The sequence below is a fragment of the Leptodactylus fuscus genome, chromosome 2 (genome assembly GCF_031893055.1).
Source record: "Leptodactylus fuscus isolate aLepFus1 chromosome 2, aLepFus1.hap2, whole genome shotgun sequence".
NCBI classification, from domain to species: Eukaryota; Metazoa; Chordata; class Amphibia; order Anura; family Leptodactylidae; genus Leptodactylus; species Leptodactylus fuscus.
Genome location: NC_134266.1, coordinates 190,724,654 through 190,745,842, shown reverse-complemented (window position 1 = coordinate 190,745,842; position 21,189 = coordinate 190,724,654). Strand labels below are relative to the sequence as shown.

Sequence of the window (21,189 nt, the reverse complement as noted above, 5' to 3'; positions counted from 1 at the left end):
AGATCCATTAATTGTCCATGATTACAGTTCTCTCTAATCCTGGCTACTGCTGTCAGGTCTCTGCTGTATAAAACAGCAAAGACCCAGTTGCTATGAAGCTCTGGTGGAAAACGCCATGCAATGGTTTAAATCCTTTTAGTGTGGGACGTATATTTAGGTATTGTTGGCCCTTAAAGGGGTTTTCAGGGCAAAAATAAACTTTTTAAAAAAAGAAAAAACGGTCTGTTAGTACAATGAATGCGTTAACAAATGCACCCATATACCTTTTGCAGTGTTTTGAGTGATTTGTGGGTGTTTCTGGGAGCTCCTGGTATCTTTTGCATTTGTTTATGTGGTTTAGCCTCATGCTATGTAACTTCCACACTAGCTCCCTCTCACTTCACTTCTCCTTCCTCTCTCCCTCCCATACACCCCCTCCCTGTCTCTCTAGCTATCCCACCCACTACTAGCCCTTCCCTACCTACTCAGCCAACTTACCTGTCTTCCTTCCTTCCAGGCTTCTTCCTGCATGATGGTCCATCTTTCTATTCTGACTGCTGGCACGCGCTCTTGTCACATCACTGCGGTGGAATGTTGTGACGATCCACCTCTACTGCACAGGCGAGGCATGGGAGCTGTGCAGTAGAAGTGGATTATCGGCAGCAGAGCAGTGCTGGGACAAGAGCCGGCAGTGAGAAAAGAAGATGGAGCTATCCTACAGGAAGAAACTTGGAAGGTAAGTATGTGGAGTGGATGGGGGGGAGTAGTACTGACGTTCCATTTTTGTAAATGTGGAAATATCCATTTTTTTAAATTAATTATGTTATTTAGAAAGTTGGGGGGGTTATATTAGTGTAGGGATTTCCATTTATTCCGGACAACCCCTTTAAGTACCGTAGTTAAACATTTTTATAGATATAAATCATTTAAAATTTTGCAAAGTTTTAAAGATTTTCTTTAACAATCTTGCTAGTAACAGCTTTGTGTCTTGATCTGTCAGAAACTCATCGATGATTTTCTTATTGAGGCCAGAAAATCTTCTCATGCAATGCACTGTGTTTGCCTGCTTCTTTCTTCCTGCATGAGAAGATAGCCTGATCACAATAAAGAAATCATTGCTGGATTTCTGACAAGTGGCAGAGCATAGAAAGTTCTCGTATTCATGGTCATATCTACTGGCAACCAAACAAGACTAAAAGCCGGGGCCCCACGGGCCGAAAACGCCGCAATTTAACCGCGGTGGAAACGCCATGGGAAATTCGCGGCGTTGTAAAGTACTTGCAAAGTGGATGGGATTCATGCAAATCCCATACCCACTTTGCGGAAAAAAAACGCAGTGCAGACATGCTGCGATTTCCAAAACTGTCGCGGTTTTGAAAATCGCAGCATGTCAATTATATCTACAGAGACGCCAGCGGCTTTCCCATAGATATAATTGTAACAGAAAGTCCACGGAGGAAACTCCGTGAAATTTTGTTTCAATGCGCTGCGGGAAGAACCACAATGTGTTCACACAGCGGTTGTTCCCGCAGCACTTTAGCGCGGCGGTTCCGTCCGTTGGAGCTTTAGCCTTAGGTCCGGGCCACATGTCGTGAAAATACCAGCAAAATGGATGGGATTCTGGTTAATGTCATCCACACATTGCAGGAAAAAAATCTGCAGTGGAAAAGCTGCGTTTTTTGTATATGTCCATCTATTATAATAGGTGCAGAAAGTCTGCAGAGGAAAACTCCACTAGATCACAATGAAAAGAGCTGAGGAAAGAAATGTGATCGCTATGTGGGACCTTAGCCGTAAATATTTTTTGTAATAGATATCTCATGTCTGGGACCAGCATTAGCAGCTGTGGAGGGACAAGGAAGCATTTTTTCATGCATGGACAACTACATGGATGCAACCAATTTACTAATCTAAGGCCGGGGCCCCACGGGACGTAAACGCTGTGATTCGCCCGCAGCGGACATTCACAAATACAGTCCTATGAAAAAGTTTGGGCACCCCTATTAATCTTAATCATTTTTAGTTCTAAATATTTTGGTGTTTGCAACAGCCATTTCAGTTTGATATATCTAATAACTGATGGACACAGTAATATTTCAGGATTGAAATGAGGTTTATTGTACTAACAGAAAATGCGCAATATGCATTAAACCAAAATTTGACCGGTGCAAAAATATGGGCACCTCAACAGAAAAGTGACATTAATATTTAGTACATCCTCCTTTTGCAAAGATAACAGCCTCTAGTCGCTTCCTGTAGCTTTTAATCAGTTCCTGGATCCTGGATGAAGGTATTTTGGACCATTTCTTTCTACAAAACAATTCAAGTTCAGTTAAGTTTGATGGTCGCCGAACATGGACAGCCCGCTCTCAAATGATCTGAAAACAAAGATTGTTCAACATAGTTGTTCAGGGGAAGGATACAAAAAGCTGTCTCAGAGATTTAACCTGTCAGTTTCCACTGTGAGGAACATAGTAAGGAAATGGAAGACCACAGGGACAGTTCTTGTTAAGCCCAGAAGTGGCAGGCCAAGAAAAATATCAGAAAGGCAGAGAAGAAGAATGGTGAGAACAGTCAAGGACAATCCACAGACCACCTCCAAAGAGCTGCAGCATCATCTTGCTGCAGATGGTGTCACTGTGCATCGGTCAACTATACAGCGCACTTTGCACAAATAGAAGCTGTATGGGAGAGTGATGAGAAAGAAGCCGTTTCTGCACGTACGCCACAAATAGAGTTGCCTGAGGTATGAAAAAGCACATTTGGACAAGGCAGCTTCATTTTGGAAACAAAAATTGAGTTGTTTGGTTATAAAAAAAGGCGTTATGCATGGCGTCCAAAAAGAAACAGCATTCCAAGAAAAACACATGCTACCCACTGTAAAATTTGGTGGAGGTTCCATCATGCTTTGGGGCTGTGTGGCCAATGCCGGCATCGGGAATCTTGTTAAAGTTGAGAGTCGCATGGATTCCACTCAGTATCAGCAGATTCTTGAGAATAATGTTCAAGAATCAGTGACGAAGTTGAAGTTACGCCGGGGATGGATATTTCAGCAAGACAATGATCCAAAACACCGCTCCAAATCCTCAGGCATTCATGCAGAGGAACAATTACAATGTTCTGGAATGGCCATCCCAGTCCCCAGACCTGAATATCATTGAACATCTGTGGGATGATTTGAAGCGGGCAGTCCATGCTCGGCGACCATCTAACTTAACTGAACTTGAATTGTTTGTCCAAAATACCTTTATCCAGGATCCAGGAACTGATTAAAAGCTACAGGAAGCGACTAGAGGCTGTTATCTTTGCAAAAGGAGGATCTACTAAATATTAATGTCACTTTTCTGTTGAGGTGCCCATACTTTTGCACCGGTCAAATTTTGGTTTAATGCATATTGCACATTTTCTGTTAGTACAATAAACCTCATTTCAATCCTGAAATATTACTGTGTCCATCAGTTACTAGATATATCAAACTGAAATGGCTGTTGCAAATACCAAAATATTTAGAACTAAAAATGATTAAGATTAATAGGGGTGCCCAAACTTTTTCATAGGACTGTATGTGTATTCTGGTCACCTCACTTACCCGCAAAAATTGTAATATAAAGTTATCAAAGAGTCATACTTACCCAAAGTTGATACAAATAAAAACTAAGACTAAAAAGACTTACAAATAATGAGCCCTGACATATCTCTGTCAACAGTAAAAAAAAAAAAAAATTATAGGCATCAGAATACAAAGATTCCAGAAAAAGCAATCATTTTCAGAAAATGACGTCTTACTAGTGAACATGGTAAAATATAATAGTAGCAATATAAATATGGTATAGCCATAATCGTAATGACCGGCCAGACAAAGTTGCCCTGTCATTTTTAATGCAGAATGCTGTAGAAACAAAATGTAAAAAAATAATAGAATTGTGTTTTTTTACACATGCACTCTAAGGGCTCGTTCACACGGGGGAGGGGGGGGCAGTGGGGCGGATTTTGACCAGATTTTGACTCCAGGAGCCAAGTCAAAATATGTTCAAAACCCGCCTGCCACAATGTCGCGGTTGCAGCTTCCCCCACCCCAGAGTCGGCTCAAATGAATGGACTGACGCCAGAGGTTGCGGCTGCCAGGCGGAAGCCGCGGCTCAGCAAGTCACAGAATCCTTCTGAAGAAAGGGCAGCTCGCTTCTTTTTTTCCGCTATCGGCAGTTGTCTCCATAGACCACCATTGTAAAGGGGCGGATTATGACGTGGATTCTGCTGTCAAAATCTGCCCCTTTGGCCCTGTGTGAACTAGCCCTAAAATGGTACAACATTAAAGTACAACTTGTCACGCAAAGAATAAGCCCTATACATATATGTATATAGTAAACACAATCCATTGGATCCATTTATGTCCCTGTATCCATAATGTGAATGTATGGCACAAATAATGTCTATTTAACAGAATGAACTAGTTTTTATGATTTCATTCAATTTCAAATGTATTTTTTTTCCAGCCCACTTTTCCTGTAGGTCCAGCATTAGGAACTAATACAGCTATTAGTTTTGCTCCATATCTTACTCCGGTGACACCAGGTGTTGGATTAGTCCCGACTGAAATACTGCCCTCTACACCTGTCATTGTTCCCGGAAGTCCACCTGTATCAGTTGCCGGTTCTACTGCTACTCAGAAACTTCTCAGGACAGATAAATTGGAGGTACAGTTATCATAACCCTGAAATATTCATGAGTAAATCAAGTCTGCACAAATGAGTCAATAGGCTTTTCTAAATACTGTCATTTCTTGTTGCCAAAATATTTAGTTTAGATGCCCTGTAGGTGTGATTGTCATTGTTACTTCCACAGAACAGTGGTATAGATAAAAACTGTATTCTTGTGTAGTTGTTTGGGTTTTTTTTTGCTTTTTTTTAAATTCTGAGTTGCATTGAACATCATGCTTGCATAGCAAATTCATACTTGCTTTCTAGGTGGTAGCTTAGTGAAGGCCTTGATGATAACCCTTTGGTTACATTTGAGGTCCAGGGTCACAGGCGAAATGATCTGCACACAGCTTACAATTGTTTTTTATTGCTTTCTTCACTGCTGTTGCGAACCATGAATTTGCTATGTGTCCAAGTCATGTCAGACTGGATTTCAGTGTTGTACTAGCATTGTATGCATTATTGCAGCTATATAAAATGTGCATCCCGTCATTGATGTATCCTTGTATGTCTTATGTAGGTATGCAGGGAGTTTCAGAGAGGAAACTGTGCACGGGGAGAGACTGATTGCCGTTTTGCGCACCCAGCAGACAGCACCATGATTGATACAAATGATAACACTGTAACCGTTTGTATGGATTACATTAAGGGTCGCTGCATGAGGGAGAAATGCAAATATTTTCACCCTCCTGCACATTTGCAGGCCAAAATCAAAGCTGCACAACATCAAGCCAACCAGGCTGCAGTAGCAGCACAAGCAGCTGCTGCAGCTGCAACCGTAATGGTAAGTGCAATGAAAGTACTCACCCATCTTCAGTATGCTTATGTATGAAGCAAGCCACTTAATACAGTATGTGCAACGGTAGGCTTTTGTATCATACATGCTAGTATTGTAGGGTCAAAATTAGATTGTTCTGTTCACAAAGTTAAATATACATTCACAAAAAAGACATACATTGCTCAGCAGAAAAGGTACGGTAATCTTATTTCAGCTTTTAGTGGATCTTTCTCCACCTCCACCAAGTCCAGCTTTTTACAACCTTAATAGAGTACATGACAAAAAAAAAAAAAAGTCCAGCTCACCGTATACACTTGTGTAAGTATTGAATCCAGGAAGCACGGAAACCTTTAGGATTCCAAGGCACAATTGTAGATATATAATAGATAAAATCCAGCTTCAACTGCGATGCAATGTATCCAAATGTATGTTGTATAATAAAATTTAACTTTTATTCCAATTAAAGATAAAAAGTCATATATCGACTTAGAAGATCAGCATAAAAAAGCTACGCGTTTCGGGACCATGTTCCTTCACCATGGCATGAGGAAGGGACATGGTCCCGAAACGCGTAGCTTTTTTATGCTGATCTTCTAAGTCGATATATGACTTTTTATCTTTAATTGGAATAAAAGTTAAATTTTATTATACCACATACGTTCGGATACATTGCATTGCAGTTGATACAGTACATGCCTCTCCACTCATTCTGTCCACATTATTCTTAAGCAATCTGTGCTGTTAGTTTTGATGCTGAAATGGAGTTAGGCTAGGGTCAGAGCAGACAAAGGGGCGTGATTCTGTACTCCAACAGTTTCCATCACCAATTGGACAGTGTCAGGGAATTTGGGATCGTGCCCCCTTGCCTGTTCCTTCCTGAGACCACCCAGTAGAGATAAGTAAAAGGTATAACAGACATAAAAGCTAACGTCATTGATTGCTCAGGAATGGAGTGGACGAGGAAAAAAATTCCAACTGCGCCGGAATCAGTGAAGCAGTATCTATTAACAGATGAAGTTGTTAAAGGTCGTGAAAGCTCCTCTTTAATACTACAAAAATCAAAAATGTTTATGTCAGATATTATATCCACCTCTTCTCTCTCTGCCAGTCCCAATATGGCCTGCGCAACAGTGACATCACTGTGTGAAAGGTCCAAAAAAGGCTTTAGCTACGTTTTTCCTTTTATATGGTCTCCTGAAATGAGTAGATCCTATGTCCATGGGTAAAATGAAGAGCAAGTTTTTTTTCTGTTAACCAAACATAGGATCTTTTTTATGTTATGTTCCCCATATTGTTATACTCTCTTAATGTCTATTTCTCATTCTTGTATAAATTGTACAAACAACTGCATTTCTCCTTGTCCACACTACAAATGTAACTAAAAGACATTCTAAGCATATTGTACTAATAATGACATAGGAATCTTATAGTACAAAGTATATGATATTAAATACATTTGTGTAAACAAAAAACACAAAAGTATTATATGAGGTTTTGGAGCACAAAGGCCCCTTTATCAGCCAAGTCAACAAATTTACCCACAAAAGACATATATAGCTTATCCAAAGGATATGTCTGAGGGATGTCGGAGACCTCTGGATCTGTACCTATCCCAGACTCTTTTTCATGGCTTACCCCCATACCTGTTCCTGCTCGTGGACAGATTTGAGTATGACAGAAACAGCTGGCTCTCTGATCTAGCTGTTTCCGTAACTCCTATATATTTCTATGGAAGAGAACTTGCTGTTTTCTGACAGTCTTGGTTTGGCTGTTACGAGGACTAGGGGTGAACCGCATGTTTGGGGGTAACCTCCATATATCAGAGGCGGATATGCCATAAGTGTTTTAGGAAGTGTTACGCTAAGGCATTATTAAACACCCATGTAAAAGGGTCTTAACAGTTGGATTAATAACTCACTACATTAGTGGTAGCCAACCTTCGGCCCAGCACGTCTACTTGCTCTGCTCTTTTTAGAGCCCTCATAGAAGTGAATGGAGCATGCTGGGAGCTGTCGTTTCACAGTAGCTGGAGTGAGTGACCCCTGCACTACATATGGACATATTAAACATCCCACAGCAGAAAGACTCCTGATGCCTGAATGTCTAAGTCATTGCCCCTATTGCTATTCTACCTATATAAAAAAAAACCTCAGTTTTATTGGCCTGGCTTACCCTAGTGATGTATCATCCTATAAACAACTTCTAAAAGTCAGTGAAGATGTCTCTCAAAAGTTTTAAAGTTTCTGCTAACATTTGATAAGTCACCAAACCTGCTAATTTCAGAGCATTCATCCAACTAATGTGTGTGGGAGCCACCTGACTCTCCCGCAGACGCCGGGGTGGGGGTGATGGCTCTAGGATGGATTTCAACATGCCTTGTCCTTTGTTCTCATGAAAGATAAGACTCTGCTAGATGCTTGTCTCTGCACTGAACATAAAGGACTGCTCAATTCTTTTATATCTCTGTAACACTATAATGGGGATCTTCCACCTTTGTCCATGGCCACGTCTTTTCATCCAGTCATGTAAATCAGGACACTTGTTTGTGAATGCACATTATAAGCCAGAGGTTCCATATATATATATATATATATATATATATATATATATATGTAAAGCACTATATAGGTAAGCGAATAAATCAATAAATTGTATTGCTAATTGTAAGAATTATCTTAACCTTGGCTTTTCAATGCAAGATTAAAACAGTTAGTTCAGTTCTCAGCCCTTCATTGGCTGCCTTATACTTCAGTGGATCTATTGTATCTTATATTGTAATATCTTTAGTTAGTATACAAAAGCCCATTGTCCATGTTAGTAGTGATAGACAATGGCTAACAATGGATTGTACATATAAGTGCGACTTGTCATATCGAATCACACGTGTGAATAATAGCGGCATTCTAGTCCAACAAGTACTACTGTACGTAAGTAATAAGCACAAAGCTGTCACTCATATTCACCGCACAAATTGTTGTGCGGGAGATGAATACAGACCATTGTGATCTCAGTTAATGCAAAGTTTAACTCTTCCATTCCTGATGTGGACATTTAGCACTGCGCTGCTTTTTACATTTTCTTACATTATTTCTTACATTTCAATTACTTAGAGGCTCTTCTGGATTATTGCCAGTCCAAATATGTCATACTTGCCCCTTCTGGATAACAAGCAAAAGAGAGATAGAAAAGGGAAATCTACGGCTTGTGGACTTTCTATTACTGTTAGTTTAATATAGCAATGTTTGTAAAAAGAGAGAATTTAGGACATTAGGAGAGTTTAGGAAAGTAACACATTACTTGTATGTGAACAGTAAAAAATGTAAATACACAATAGCCTAAACTAAGAGCATAAAACTAAGATCCTTATGTCATTACCATATGTCAATTAATCCTAAATGGTGCATAAAGTATTAAGATTACCGTTACTGTAATCCAGGACCTGGTGGGATAATTTCTCTAGTGAATGCCCTTTTTCTGTAGGTGTACAGCAGTCAGTGTTATAATCTTGTTTTCATGCACATCCATATTATTTTTTTTCCTACACTTGAAAAGGATTTGATCTCTAAAGTACACCACATGTCCTTATAGCAATGAAGGAGTAAAGCTGTTCCACTCATGCGGTTGCCAGTTTCTGAGTCATGCTAAAGAAAACATTTCTTTTCTGGATAACATGGAACATTTTAAGCCCACAAGAATTAAAGAAAATAGAGCAATGAACTCCAAATCCTAAAAAGGAACAAGCCTTGCTGTTAGGAGGCTTATTGGGAAATGTATTTGGTCTAGTCTTATCAACACGTCCCTATTTACATATGTACAATGTTGGATATATATAGATTGAAATGGGTGCTATTATAGTCCAGTGGCATGCTTTATTATGTATCTGTAAGGCTTTGTGCAGGCTCTTTAATAAATTCTGTCAGATTTACAGGGAAGAATACAGTAGTAATGTATGTAGCTCTATTCAGTCCTTCAAAGCAATGTACACAACAAATAAGCCTAATCGACCCCATTATATTTATGGGGAAATTCAGGTTTTACTGTCATATTGGTAGGTGTTTGGCTGCTATGTGACAGTATACTTTTTGTGCTTTAGTGAAAAGCATAGATGACTACACTTTTAAGATTCCCTTCAGTGAATAAATGTACAATACATTGCATATGTCAGGTGATATATGCCATCCTGTCTGAGATCTGTGAAGTCAGGGCCCTCACTGTCTCTCCTAGGCGTCCTGTCAGGATTTACTATTCTTTTAACTAAAAAATTCAGCTCCAAACCATATAGGACTATGCAGTAGAGGGCACAGATAGGGCAGCGTATACTGTACAGTATATCAATATGAGAGGTTCATTTTATCATGGGAGCCTATGAGGTAGCATGCAAACATATGGCATAATATAGGTAAACCAATAGTATGAAGTAAACAGAATCTTTTATTTGTCCAACCATGTTAAGTGCATATCCTTAATAAAAAAAAACAAAAAAAAACAGTCATGTATTGAAGGCAACAAAATTAGACAAAACTGGAAGAGGTGGATTATAAATGGAATCCATATTAGGGAAACAAGGCTTTACTTTCTTATCTGGTGAGCATGGATTCAGTTGGACCTGGTGATTTAATAGATGTAGAACTGGAACTGTTACTTACCTCTCCTGCTGAGCAGATGTAGTGTTAGTATTGTAGTGATGATGATGATACAAGTTGTCCTCTGCTAATTATACAATACACTTTATTCATGAGACTGCATAATACACAGAAATATACTGTAGATGTATACATATTAGGGCTGGGGGATTTTATTCTAAGGTTGGATTCACACCGGCACTTGAATTCTGTCCAGGGATTCCGTCCTCAAATCCGCTTGATTCGGAAACCCGGCAGACCCCATGATAGTCTATGGGGTCCGCGGGTAACCCCAAGCGGACCCGAAGAACAGAAGCCCGGATGCAAGTGTGAACCTAGAGTAAAATAATGTCTAAATTTTATTCAAGCTTATGGGGAATTCTTAAATATTTGCTTAAAAATATTTAAAAAGTTAATTGAGCTCATGGGGGGTGAGATATATTTCATACAGGCTTCCTTCCACTGAACTATTGACTATAGTCAGAAACTGTTGATCATAGTGAGTGGAAGGAGAAAGCCTGCAGGGAATATATTAAAGACTTTGGTGCAGGGTTAGCATCGATTTCACGATTCTGATGAAAATCAGTATCACAATTCTTTGAAATGGTGAATTAATCAAATTCATTTGATTAATTGCACAGTTATATTATATATTTGGTCAGACATTACAGTACAACATAGTTCAGGTTATTCTTAGTTTTTGATTAGGGAGTGGTCCAGAGTTTGGAGCAATCTGTGGGGTGGTCAGGGTGGTTGTAAAAGATGAAAAAAGACATATTTACCTGTCCTTGTCCATTCCTAGTCCCCTTCTGTTACAGCCAGGGGGCTTTTGTGACAGTGAGGCTAACCAGTAGCCCAGTGGATGTTGGTAATAAGGTGGTGACGTATGTGAGTGACGTCACCAGTCCCTCTCTCCGACGACCACTTAGGATACTGATTGGTCTTTGCCTTTTTTTTTTTTTTTTTTTTTTACAGCCACCCTACAAGTTGTTTCAAATCATGGACAACCCCTATAAATCCATTGCCACTTCTGCAGATTCCTCCAAACATAAGCATAAGATACTACTTAAAGAGGACCTTTGACCACCCACTTTTACCAATCCTAACTTTTTACATCCTTCAATAGGTTCAACTTCAATGATTGTGGCAATGACATTTTGTTGAATTTTTTTGATATGTTTTTTCTATAGTCCCTACCTAATCAGTGTTACGTTCAGCACCCAATAGGCTAATTAGGATATCTACTGTCAAGTGGGCAGCCCCACATGGTGCTCCAGCTTAGGACCACCCACCTGACAGTCAAAATCTTTATTAGCATATTGGGTGCTGAAACTGACAGACATGATTGGGTGATCAGGAATGATGGGCACTAGAGGAAATATCCAACTGTATCAGAATCAGTGGAGCAGCAGCTACTGAAGGATGCAGAGGTTGAGTTGGTGGAAGTGGCGAAGGGTCCTTTTCCAAAGCATGATAAGATCTCCTAATGTTCTGCCGTTTGTTGTATAAAATTAAATTCTAGGATATGAAATAAGTTTTGCCTTGTTATTTATTGTCTTTCTATGTAATGCTTAGTTCTGAATCTCATGTTCTTTATTGTCTGTAAAGACCTTGAATGTAAATGCTATAGCAACAGTGACGCGCTTGTAGACAGTGAAAGTCTCCATCCTGATAGAGGAGCCGTGCCATAACTGTACATCTGCTGAAAAGCTCATTGTTTTACCCAGTAATGTAATAAAATACAGAATATAGCGCACATTCATAATGATACAGGTTCTTACGTTTTTTTAATTGAATGAGTAAAGCTATGACACACATGGTGCTATTTTTGTAAGGTTCACTATCTTCTCAAAAATATGGCATTGTAGATGTTGACAGATTCCGATATCTGTCCACAAAACTGATTTGGAACACTGTCAAAAATGATATTGACTGATATTTACCATTCTGCGAAGTGTGTGCCCAGATTTGCAATGTGAAGTACATTGTGATAACTTTCTTTTACTGTAGACCGTTCTCTTAGGAAGACAATATAGATGACTACCCTGGTTTTTGCTCTGTATTTCTCATACTTTATGGCATTTTATGTCATTTTTTTGCTTTCTGTTATGAGCAGAACTACTGTTGTGTGCCTCACTGTTGCTACAATATTTCTGTATCTTAACAAGCAGTTTTTAGTTGCTACTTATAAAAGTCTCTGGGCTACAGACTTAACAGTGATACAAAGGGGTTCATTCATTCTAGTATATTGTTTTAGTTCATAGATCTCTTATTTGTAGTTTAAGCCTGGTCCACTGGTCCACTCTGGCCTGTTTTTAAACATATTTTTTCAAATTCCCATTCCTCAAGCTCTTTGCTCTTAGATTCGGGTCTATACCAATTATTGAGCAGCACATTGTATTTTCCTAGAATTATTTTATGCTTTGGTATTTGTTTAGCAGTTGTCATAAGAGGGTAACACAGCAGGAGAACGCCTGCTCTTGTGCTTTATTAGGGACCTCTCCAGAACCCTCTTTTCCCATAAGAAAGAAAGCGAAGCTGCTTACAAAGCATGTATTACTAAATGTATCACTGACTGCAGTTTCCTTCAGCAAAATCAATCCCTGCAGTTAGCATAATAAATGGACTTTTCCATAATTGACATTTATCACATATTCACAGGATAAATAATAAATGTCTGAGCACTAAGGTTACCCCTCTACTCAGTAGAATGGAGCCCCAAGTCCCCTGTAACAAGACACTGTACACTATACCACTGCTGCATACAAAATTCTGCTCATTGCAGTTGTGCAGTGAAGATAAACAGGAGTCTTGAAGCCACCATTGTTTTTATTCGTGGTATTCCCAGTGGTGGGGCCCCAGCCATCAGACATTTATCATTTATGCTGTAGATGGGTGATAAATATCCATTGTGAAAAACATTTTAGGTTAAGGCCCCGCGTGGCGTACTGCAGCAAAAAAGCACTGTGGGAAAAACCACAACAGCAACAATTTGCGTTTTTCCAGCAGCACTTTTGACAGAAAGTTCAGAGTTTTCTTCTGCGGACTTTCTGCTTCAATTATACCTATATGGGAACCATCAGTATTTCCGTAGGAATAATTGACATGCTGCGATTTCCAAAATCGCAATGGTTTTGTAAATCGCTGCGCGTCCACTGTTCGTATTTTAATGCAAAGTGGGGATGGGTTTCAGTAGGATCCCATCCGCTTTGCTGTGACTGTAAAATGCCGTGTCCTTAGGCTAAGACTCCATGTTGGAAAAAATGCAACAGAAATGCATCACGTTTTTTTTTTATCCGCAGCATTTTCCATTGCATTTTTGCTGAGATTTTCTCTGCAGATTTTTTTCCCTTATTAAACCTATAAGGCATATAATAACTGGTATAATTGACATGCTGCGATTTTCAACAAACACAGGCGTTTTGGAAGGGATTAGCAAGAACCTCATTCACTTTCTAGGTGCTCTAAAACACAGTGTTTTTTCCACAACATTTCCCCAGAGGCAGAAAACTGGGTTTTCGCAATGTGGGGTTTTAGCCTCACAGGGGTTATCTGTGGTTAGATGGCCCCTTGAATGAGAATAAAAGGTAAGATTAAAAAGATAAAGTGAATGTAAAATAGTCTATCTTTCTAGAAGCATATACATAACCCAAAATTTGCACCATTGTTTTTATGCCTCTCTTTTTTTTTTTTTGCACCAGCAAGCACTTGGATATGCAACCCAGGCTTATGATTCATTTTAATATATTTTATTTACATTTGCAGTCTTACCCCAATATCATTGTCAAGGCATTTAACAGGATATTATCATTATTACTGTTAATGTGCAGCCTGAAGATTTTGATAAGTCAGCCATTAAGGTAGCTGGATTCTCTATTTCTATCCCATATGTGTGTGAGATGATATATTAGCTGTGATTATTATCTCTGAAATAGACAATGGTTAAACGGATCTTGCAATACAAGAACTTAAAATGATCACAAAAAATAATCTATTATTTCATTTGCTTTAAAGTTACTAGGCATCAATATACTTTTAAGAGTAGTAAAATACAATGACAATGATCGGTCCAGGTGGCAGCACATATTAAAAAAAAAGCAACTAACTTCTTGTCTGCCATGGTGGAAGCTATTTAATCTTGCTATGAATTGATCTTTTAATTTGCAAATGCTAAATGGAGTCTGATGCTATATTAATTTGATTTACCTGAAACGTCTGTATTTTACTCTCTTATCTGCTTTAACTAAGGTACAGTAGATGCATTTTGCTTTAGTACTAATTCAAGGTGTAATATTCATTTCTTTAAAGAAACATTTTTGTTGTTGTGCATGCCTAGTGTTTTATATGTTGTATATTGCATTCAGAATATTTTTTTCCTTCTCACCTATCCACAATGCAATGCCGTTCCCATGATGCACCTCTGCTTGCTGTTTACCTGTATGTTAATTCGCTTGAATCCCATTGGCCCACTGCCATCATGTGCTCGCTGCCTGTTATTAAAAGACGCAGTCGACTGCCAAAGCAATGAAGCGACCTCTCGAAGCAACTGTAGATCTGGTACTTTGACCTTTCACCTTTTGCTTTGCATGTAGCTTTTTTCAATGAAGCAACTAATATTTTTTATTGCTTTTTTTTAACATCATCTGAGACAACCAATGCATATAGCTAATGTATGGAAATGACCAAAGTTGTAATTAGCCATCTTCATTTTTTTTTCATACGTTACAAATAAAGATTGCTGTTACACTGCTAACATGGCTTCATTTTGAAGTACTTGTATACAAGATAAAGCTGAACCTATGCTCTATGTCATTCATTACAATAGTGGAAATTGCAAATTTATATGTAATGTAGTAAATCTTATCTTGTAGTATATTTTGTCTGAAATGAAGAATAGAATCGTATCTGCACAGATGCTATAATGCTCGTGTAAATGATGTCATTTCTGTAGTCTTGTGACTACAGGCTTAATGTTATGGTAACCATGCTTTTGCTACCAATAACCAAATCTCACTCATTCTGCATTGCCTCAGTTTGGGTTAAGGTGCATGGCAAGGCATCTTTATTTTAGTTAAATTTTTCTTTACTTCAAATTTTATCACAATACCAAATTTGTTGTTTATGTGTGTTTCCAGGTTTGCATAGACGTTCTGACCTCTACAAGTGTCATCTAATTCTTTGTTAACAGGCTTTTCCACCCGGCGTCCTTCACCCTTTACCAAAGAGACCAGCTCTAGAAAAAAGCAATGGTGCCAGCGCACTTTTTAATCCTAGTGTCTTGCACTACCAACAGGCCCTTGCCAGTGCACAGTTGCAGCAGCCTGCGGCATTCTTTCCAGCAGGTATGTTTCATAGTCTTTGCAGTACTGAAAATACAGTCTAAGGAAATGTATAGGATGCAAATGAACCATGAGCAAATGTGTTTCTTTTGATGTTTATATAGTACTCTGTTTGGAAAGGCATACTTCTACGATGTAGTCTAAGTATATCTTATAGAAATTGTGCATAGTCAAACCACTACCTTAATAATAATGCAGTCTGTCATCTCACTCCGGGAAATCGCTGAGGCATAAGGCTATTGCGTAGCAGGCCTCAATGATCTTACTAGTTTCTAGTGACTGGAAAATTGTTCCACCGTGTGCAGATAACAGCTGTATTTCAAAGCCTGTCTACACCTTTGGCTTTTCCTATCTGTCTGTCTATCTATCTATCTATCTATCTATCTATCTATCTATCTATCTATCTTATCTTATGTTAATCACAAACTAAAACCAGCTCTTAGCTATAGAATTTTATAATGCTAAAGAAAGCAATAAGAATCCTCCAGCTCAGCTGCATTCAATTATTTTCCATGTCTTGGGCTACTTTCACACAATAATATTTGGTCAGTATTTTGCATCAAAATACTGCCACCCGAAACTGAAACCAGAAGTAGTTCCACTAGTTTCCACTACACTTTCTCTCTGTAGGTTTCATTCCTGACACTGGTTGTCAAATACTGGTACAAAATACTGACCAAATACTGACCATGTGAAAGTGGCCTTAGACTCTGTTTACTCTATGAACCCCAACTACATTCACTGTATACGTCAAGTAATGCCTATGCTATCAAGTACAACATGATACAGCAGAATAACCTAGATCCTAAAATAAATGTCCACCTTTTAACACCACAACAGTTTCTAATATGCGCCATTTATCAATATGTCTTAATACTCGTTGGAACTGAATTTTAAACTGGCTATACACTACATAAATGTCAACCAATTTTAGTCGGCTCATCTGTATGGGCCCTCTTAACAGCTGCTGGTAGAATATAAGGTTTAGATAGCGGATAACTGCCCGCTCCTTCTGTTCTCAGGGGAATAAGCTGCTCTCAGAGTGTCTAGCAGCATCTTTCTTCTCTCTTCCTATTGAGAGCATGTGTCTTGGCCAGGCCAAGCATGCATGTGTGGGGGTGTCAGAAGATATAGTCAGACAACAGTCATATAAAGTATATGACCAACCTAAATGTGTATAACCAGCCTAATGTGTATGTCAGCTATCTAATGTGTATGATGAGAAAAATAAAGTCCAACCACTAAAAGGATTTGCTAAAATGTAGTTAAAGGCAGTTTGTCCAAAGGAAATTTAATGTGTAACTAAACTTTGACAATTTATCATTTTCTGGCAGTATTTGTGTCATAAATACATTTTGTAATATACTTTATTTAAAAAAAAATGTTGGTTCCTTTGTGTGAAATCCTGCATTTTGTCACTCTTTGCCTTGTTTCTGTATTGAGAGCTGTTTCAATACTGCGTATGGTGTATGGGTTTGGAGTACAGTACAGTGCGTGTAACATAGTAAAAATGAGAGGAGGGTCACTTCAGTCAGTTATATCTCAGATATTCTAAAACATACAAACTTGCTTTTGGTGCCACATGAAATAGAAGACTCATTTCTTTCATGTGACATTTTTCATATTTCCTGGGATATCGCTGGTTGAAAACACAGTCAGGATTAGGATATTTATATGCATCTGTATAATATATGATATAAAAATTCCAGTCTTGGCTGATAGATAAAACTCCTCTTTCATATGACTCCAAAAGTAAGTTTGTACATTTTATAATGTCCGAGATATCACGTACTGAAGTGACCCTCCCCTTCCCTTATTTTCCCTACATGTTACAAAGCTCCGTAGTTCCGTATAGCACGCACAGTAATATTCAGTGAGAGGCAGAAACAGATCTCAATACAGAAGCAAGGGAAGAGTGAGAATGCAGGATTTCACAGAAAGGAGACTCAGTGTGTTAGTAACGTATTACAATTTTTTATGACAAAAATACTGACAGAAAATCGAAAGTTGTCCCAATGTTTAGTTCTGCTTTAAATAAAGTGCATTACAGAGAACATTATACTGAGCAGCATCATACCAGTAGATAGTAGTAGATGCAAGTAGTTTTTAGATATAAGTGCTAGAGCCTCGAGCTCTTCATGTTCTACAGCTATAAAGCTGCCTGCTGAATTCCTTACACATGCATGTCCTATTTCCTGGCTGGAGTTCTTGGAGGCTCTGGCACATCCCATTGAACCTGATTCCCAATTGTATATTTCTAAAAATGGGAAATGATGAATCTACTGGACTATATTATAGTATAATGGTGCTCAGCATACTGTTCCCTACAATTCACTGTGACTGCTTTGGCATCAAGTTTCCTGCTAATGGACTCCCTTTAAGCACAGAACCTTTCACCTATACACCTATATGAGTTAAAAATAAAACAGAATGGAGTTCAAGGGTGGACATGGGCTGCTAAATACATAATATATTCATATATCTACTCGTATATATATATCCCTTATACAATGGAAGCCAATGGTAAGTGGATGGAACTCTGTAGGCATACAGATGCATACATCTGCAGTATACTATATATATATTCTTGTTTTGTAGTCAGTGAGCATGGTTTAAGAAGGGCCTATTTGCATTTCACTATGAAACTGATATTACATTTTAGACACTAAAGGAAAACAAGCATGTGTATTGTGATTCCTAAGTAATTCATACATTTGACAAATGCTCACTGGATGGAAATTGTGGAAATGCATGGAGTTCCTGCTTGTATGCTACCACTGTAATAAAATAGACTGCTTACTGTTCACTATCCAAGTTCCATAGTTTGAGTGAACTAATCTTAGAGCACCATAAAACTCTATAGTCATCTAATTTACTCAATCACAGCTAATCTGGGTCATGGGGTCTAAACTTTGGGCACATTAGAACTGTATGGAGAAGGTTTTACTTGTACAGAAGAATTATTGGAGCACAGGGCGAGCTATGGTGGATGTTATGGTAGCTTCTTCCTAAGGGCTCGTTCACATGGGGGGGGGGGGCGGATTTTGGAGCCGCGTCACACTCGGGTCAAAACCCAACTGCCATGACCGTCGCAATCGCGGATTCCCCCTCCAGAGTCGGCTCAAATGAATGGGCCGACCCCAGAGGTTGCTGCCGCCAGGCGGAAGCCACGGCTCGGCGAGCCGCGGAATCCGCCTGAAGAAAAGGCAGCTCGCTAGTGGTCTCCATAGACCACCATTGTATGGAGGCGGATTTTGAGGCGAAATCCGCTGTCAAAATCCGCCGCCTTGCCCCCGTGTGAACTAGCCCTTAGTATAGAATATAGCACACGTATAATATTCAGAATCCAGGTTGGGCACACTGATGATAAGGCTCTCGTAAATAGACAAACCTAATAAAATATACTTTGTTGTAAAAAAAAATTGAACACAGTATATTGAAAATAATGAGATGAAGGATAAAGTATACTACATTATATTAAATTAAAACCAACAATAAAGTACATTTTCATTTTTAAAAGAGTTGTGTGGTCAAGTCCATTATATACATACTTTTTCCCTCCATATATCTGTTGAGGTTTTTTCTTTTCTGCATTCTAATGATACTTATACCAGCGAAACATGCCAAGATTAGGATTTTTATACACACATTGGTCCAGATTTAGTATGGTGACTTCAACTATACACAACAACTACAATTTATATGAAAAGAAAAAAAAATTGACATGCTAAACATTCAGACTGGTTGTCTAAGTTTGCATTGTCTATTAGTAAATCTGGGCCATTGTGTTACTTTATGGCAGGAAGCTGCATTGACAAGTCGCAGTGTGACTAGGAAGTTTTATATGACATTTGCATGTTGCATGCTATGATGTTTTTGCATGGACACAATTAGAATATAACCTTACACAAAGGGCTCATGCACATGGACATATTACAGATCTGTGCGGTACAGATTTATCCCATTATATGGACCCATACTGTACTTTGTCAGCCTCCCATGTGTAACAGTTTTTTTTTCATTGACTCATGAAGTACCGGTATCTATGAGAAAAAAAGTAATGGCATGTTCCATAGAATGCCATACTGTGGAGGTATTGAGTTATATGCTCCTAGTGGTGGTGGGGGCGTCATCAAGTCTCCATATGGCAGCTCTCAGAGTACCGACAGTTCTGTAATACAGACCCATAAGGATACTGCTATATACACAACATGTATATGGTTTGCCATGTGTTTGAGCCCTAAGTCTGAAACTTGTATAGAACCATTTTATAGTTAGATGGGTCAAAGGGAAAACATCTGATATGAAGAATTATTTTCCTTTCACTTGAAGCTATCTGTCTTCTGTTTCCTCTACTTGGTTTGGAAATGCAGATCTTCATTATATAGAATCTGACATTTTGTTATTTTTCTGGTTGGTAAACTACTTTATTCTCATCTTTCTTAATAATGAACTTTATTTTATCAAATCCTCTTGAAAAATCTGCACCCTTCCAAACCAATAAACCGGCCAGTAAAACCAAACCTAGTTCTTATCTTCCTAGGCTATAGGAACTTCCTTATTACACATAACCTCCATGCAGCAGTTCTCTGTTCTGGGACTGATTTGCTATGCCATGGTGTTTTAGCTCGCTGGAATTTGTTCCCTTGCAGCTGTTTATTTAAAGAATGTCTTAGCAGCTCCTCTGTGAACGTGGTGAATTTTCTATGTGCTGCCCTTCACTTGAGGCCATTCATCAGTTTAATCCTTGCAGTATCCTATAAGTACATACTTATAGGATATAAGCCACACAAACACCAGGAGCATAGGGCTGAGTTTACACGTTGCAGAAAAATTACATTTGTGGTTGCAGATTTTGCTGTGATTTTTATTTTAACCAAAACCAGGATTGTGTTTCACAGAAGGGAGAAGTATAAGAACTTCCTTTATATTTTCCACCCATTGTAAAGCCAGCCATGGATTTGGCCCCAAAAATGCAGTAAAATCTTCAACAAAACACACTTCTGCAACATTTGGCCTCAGCCCAAGTCGCTATCTTCATACAGCCGATTTCAAAACAAAAGAACCTATGGGACTGTTCACACGTACATTTTGTTGGATGGACCATGTAACGGTCTGATAAAGTATGGGATATGTCATATTTTTGCCCATTTTCATGGATCACTGAATAGGGGGAACCACAAAAACGAGTCCCACTCAAATGCAAGTCATTCATGAAAAACAGACCGATTAATCTGATTTTCACGGGGGATTTTAATCACGATTGTGTGAATATAGCCTTAGGCTGCATTCACACAGAGTAACGCCAGGCGTCATTTGTGTGTAATTTGTGTGCCTTTTACGGCCGTCATAAATCGTTTACATAGAGTTCTATAGGAAAAGACGGCCCGTCATTTACGGCCGTCATTACAATGACGGCCGTAAATGACGGCCGTAAATGACGGCTGTCTTTTCCTATAGAACTCTATGTAAACGTTTTATGACGGCCGTAAAAGGCACACAAATTACACACAAATGACGCCTGGCGTTACTCTGTGTGAATGCAGCCTTATGCTTGTAGACTAGTTCATGTACTTACTGCCGAGTTCACATATCTATACTGATAAATAGAGATAACTGGCCTGTGTCTTGATGTAATGAGCAATTGTACTTTTTCTGCAAGAATAGGACGTGAAACATATTTTATAGTCAAAGATATTTGTAACACACTACCCCATTACACCTTATCAAGTAATATGGCTGCTTTAATAAAAATGCATAAAATAAACCATAAT

The 21,189-nt window shown here is 38.8% G+C and overlaps 1 protein-coding gene across 11 annotated transcripts in view; it reads left to right on the top strand.

The window, feature by feature from the left end:
• MBNL2 (muscleblind like splicing regulator 2) overlaps nt 1-21,189 on the top strand; it is a 136,026-nt gene that overhangs the window by 100,254 nt on the left and 14,583 nt on the right. For 6 of the 11 annotated variants that reach the window (XM_075265350.1, XM_075265352.1, XM_075265354.1 and 3 more), the window contains 4 exons: nt 4,473-4,673; nt 5,197-5,460; nt 14,580-14,633; nt 15,265-15,418. In XM_075265350.1, coding sequence (XP_075121451.1) covers nt 4,473-4,673; nt 5,197-5,460; nt 14,580-14,633; nt 15,265-15,418 — 673 coding nt within the window. The remainder of the gene's footprint in view (nt 1-4,472; nt 4,674-5,196; nt 5,461-14,579; nt 14,634-15,264; nt 15,419-21,189) is intronic. The other 5 variants (XM_075265357.1, XM_075265358.1, XM_075265355.1 and 2 more) reach the window with 2 other exon arrangements.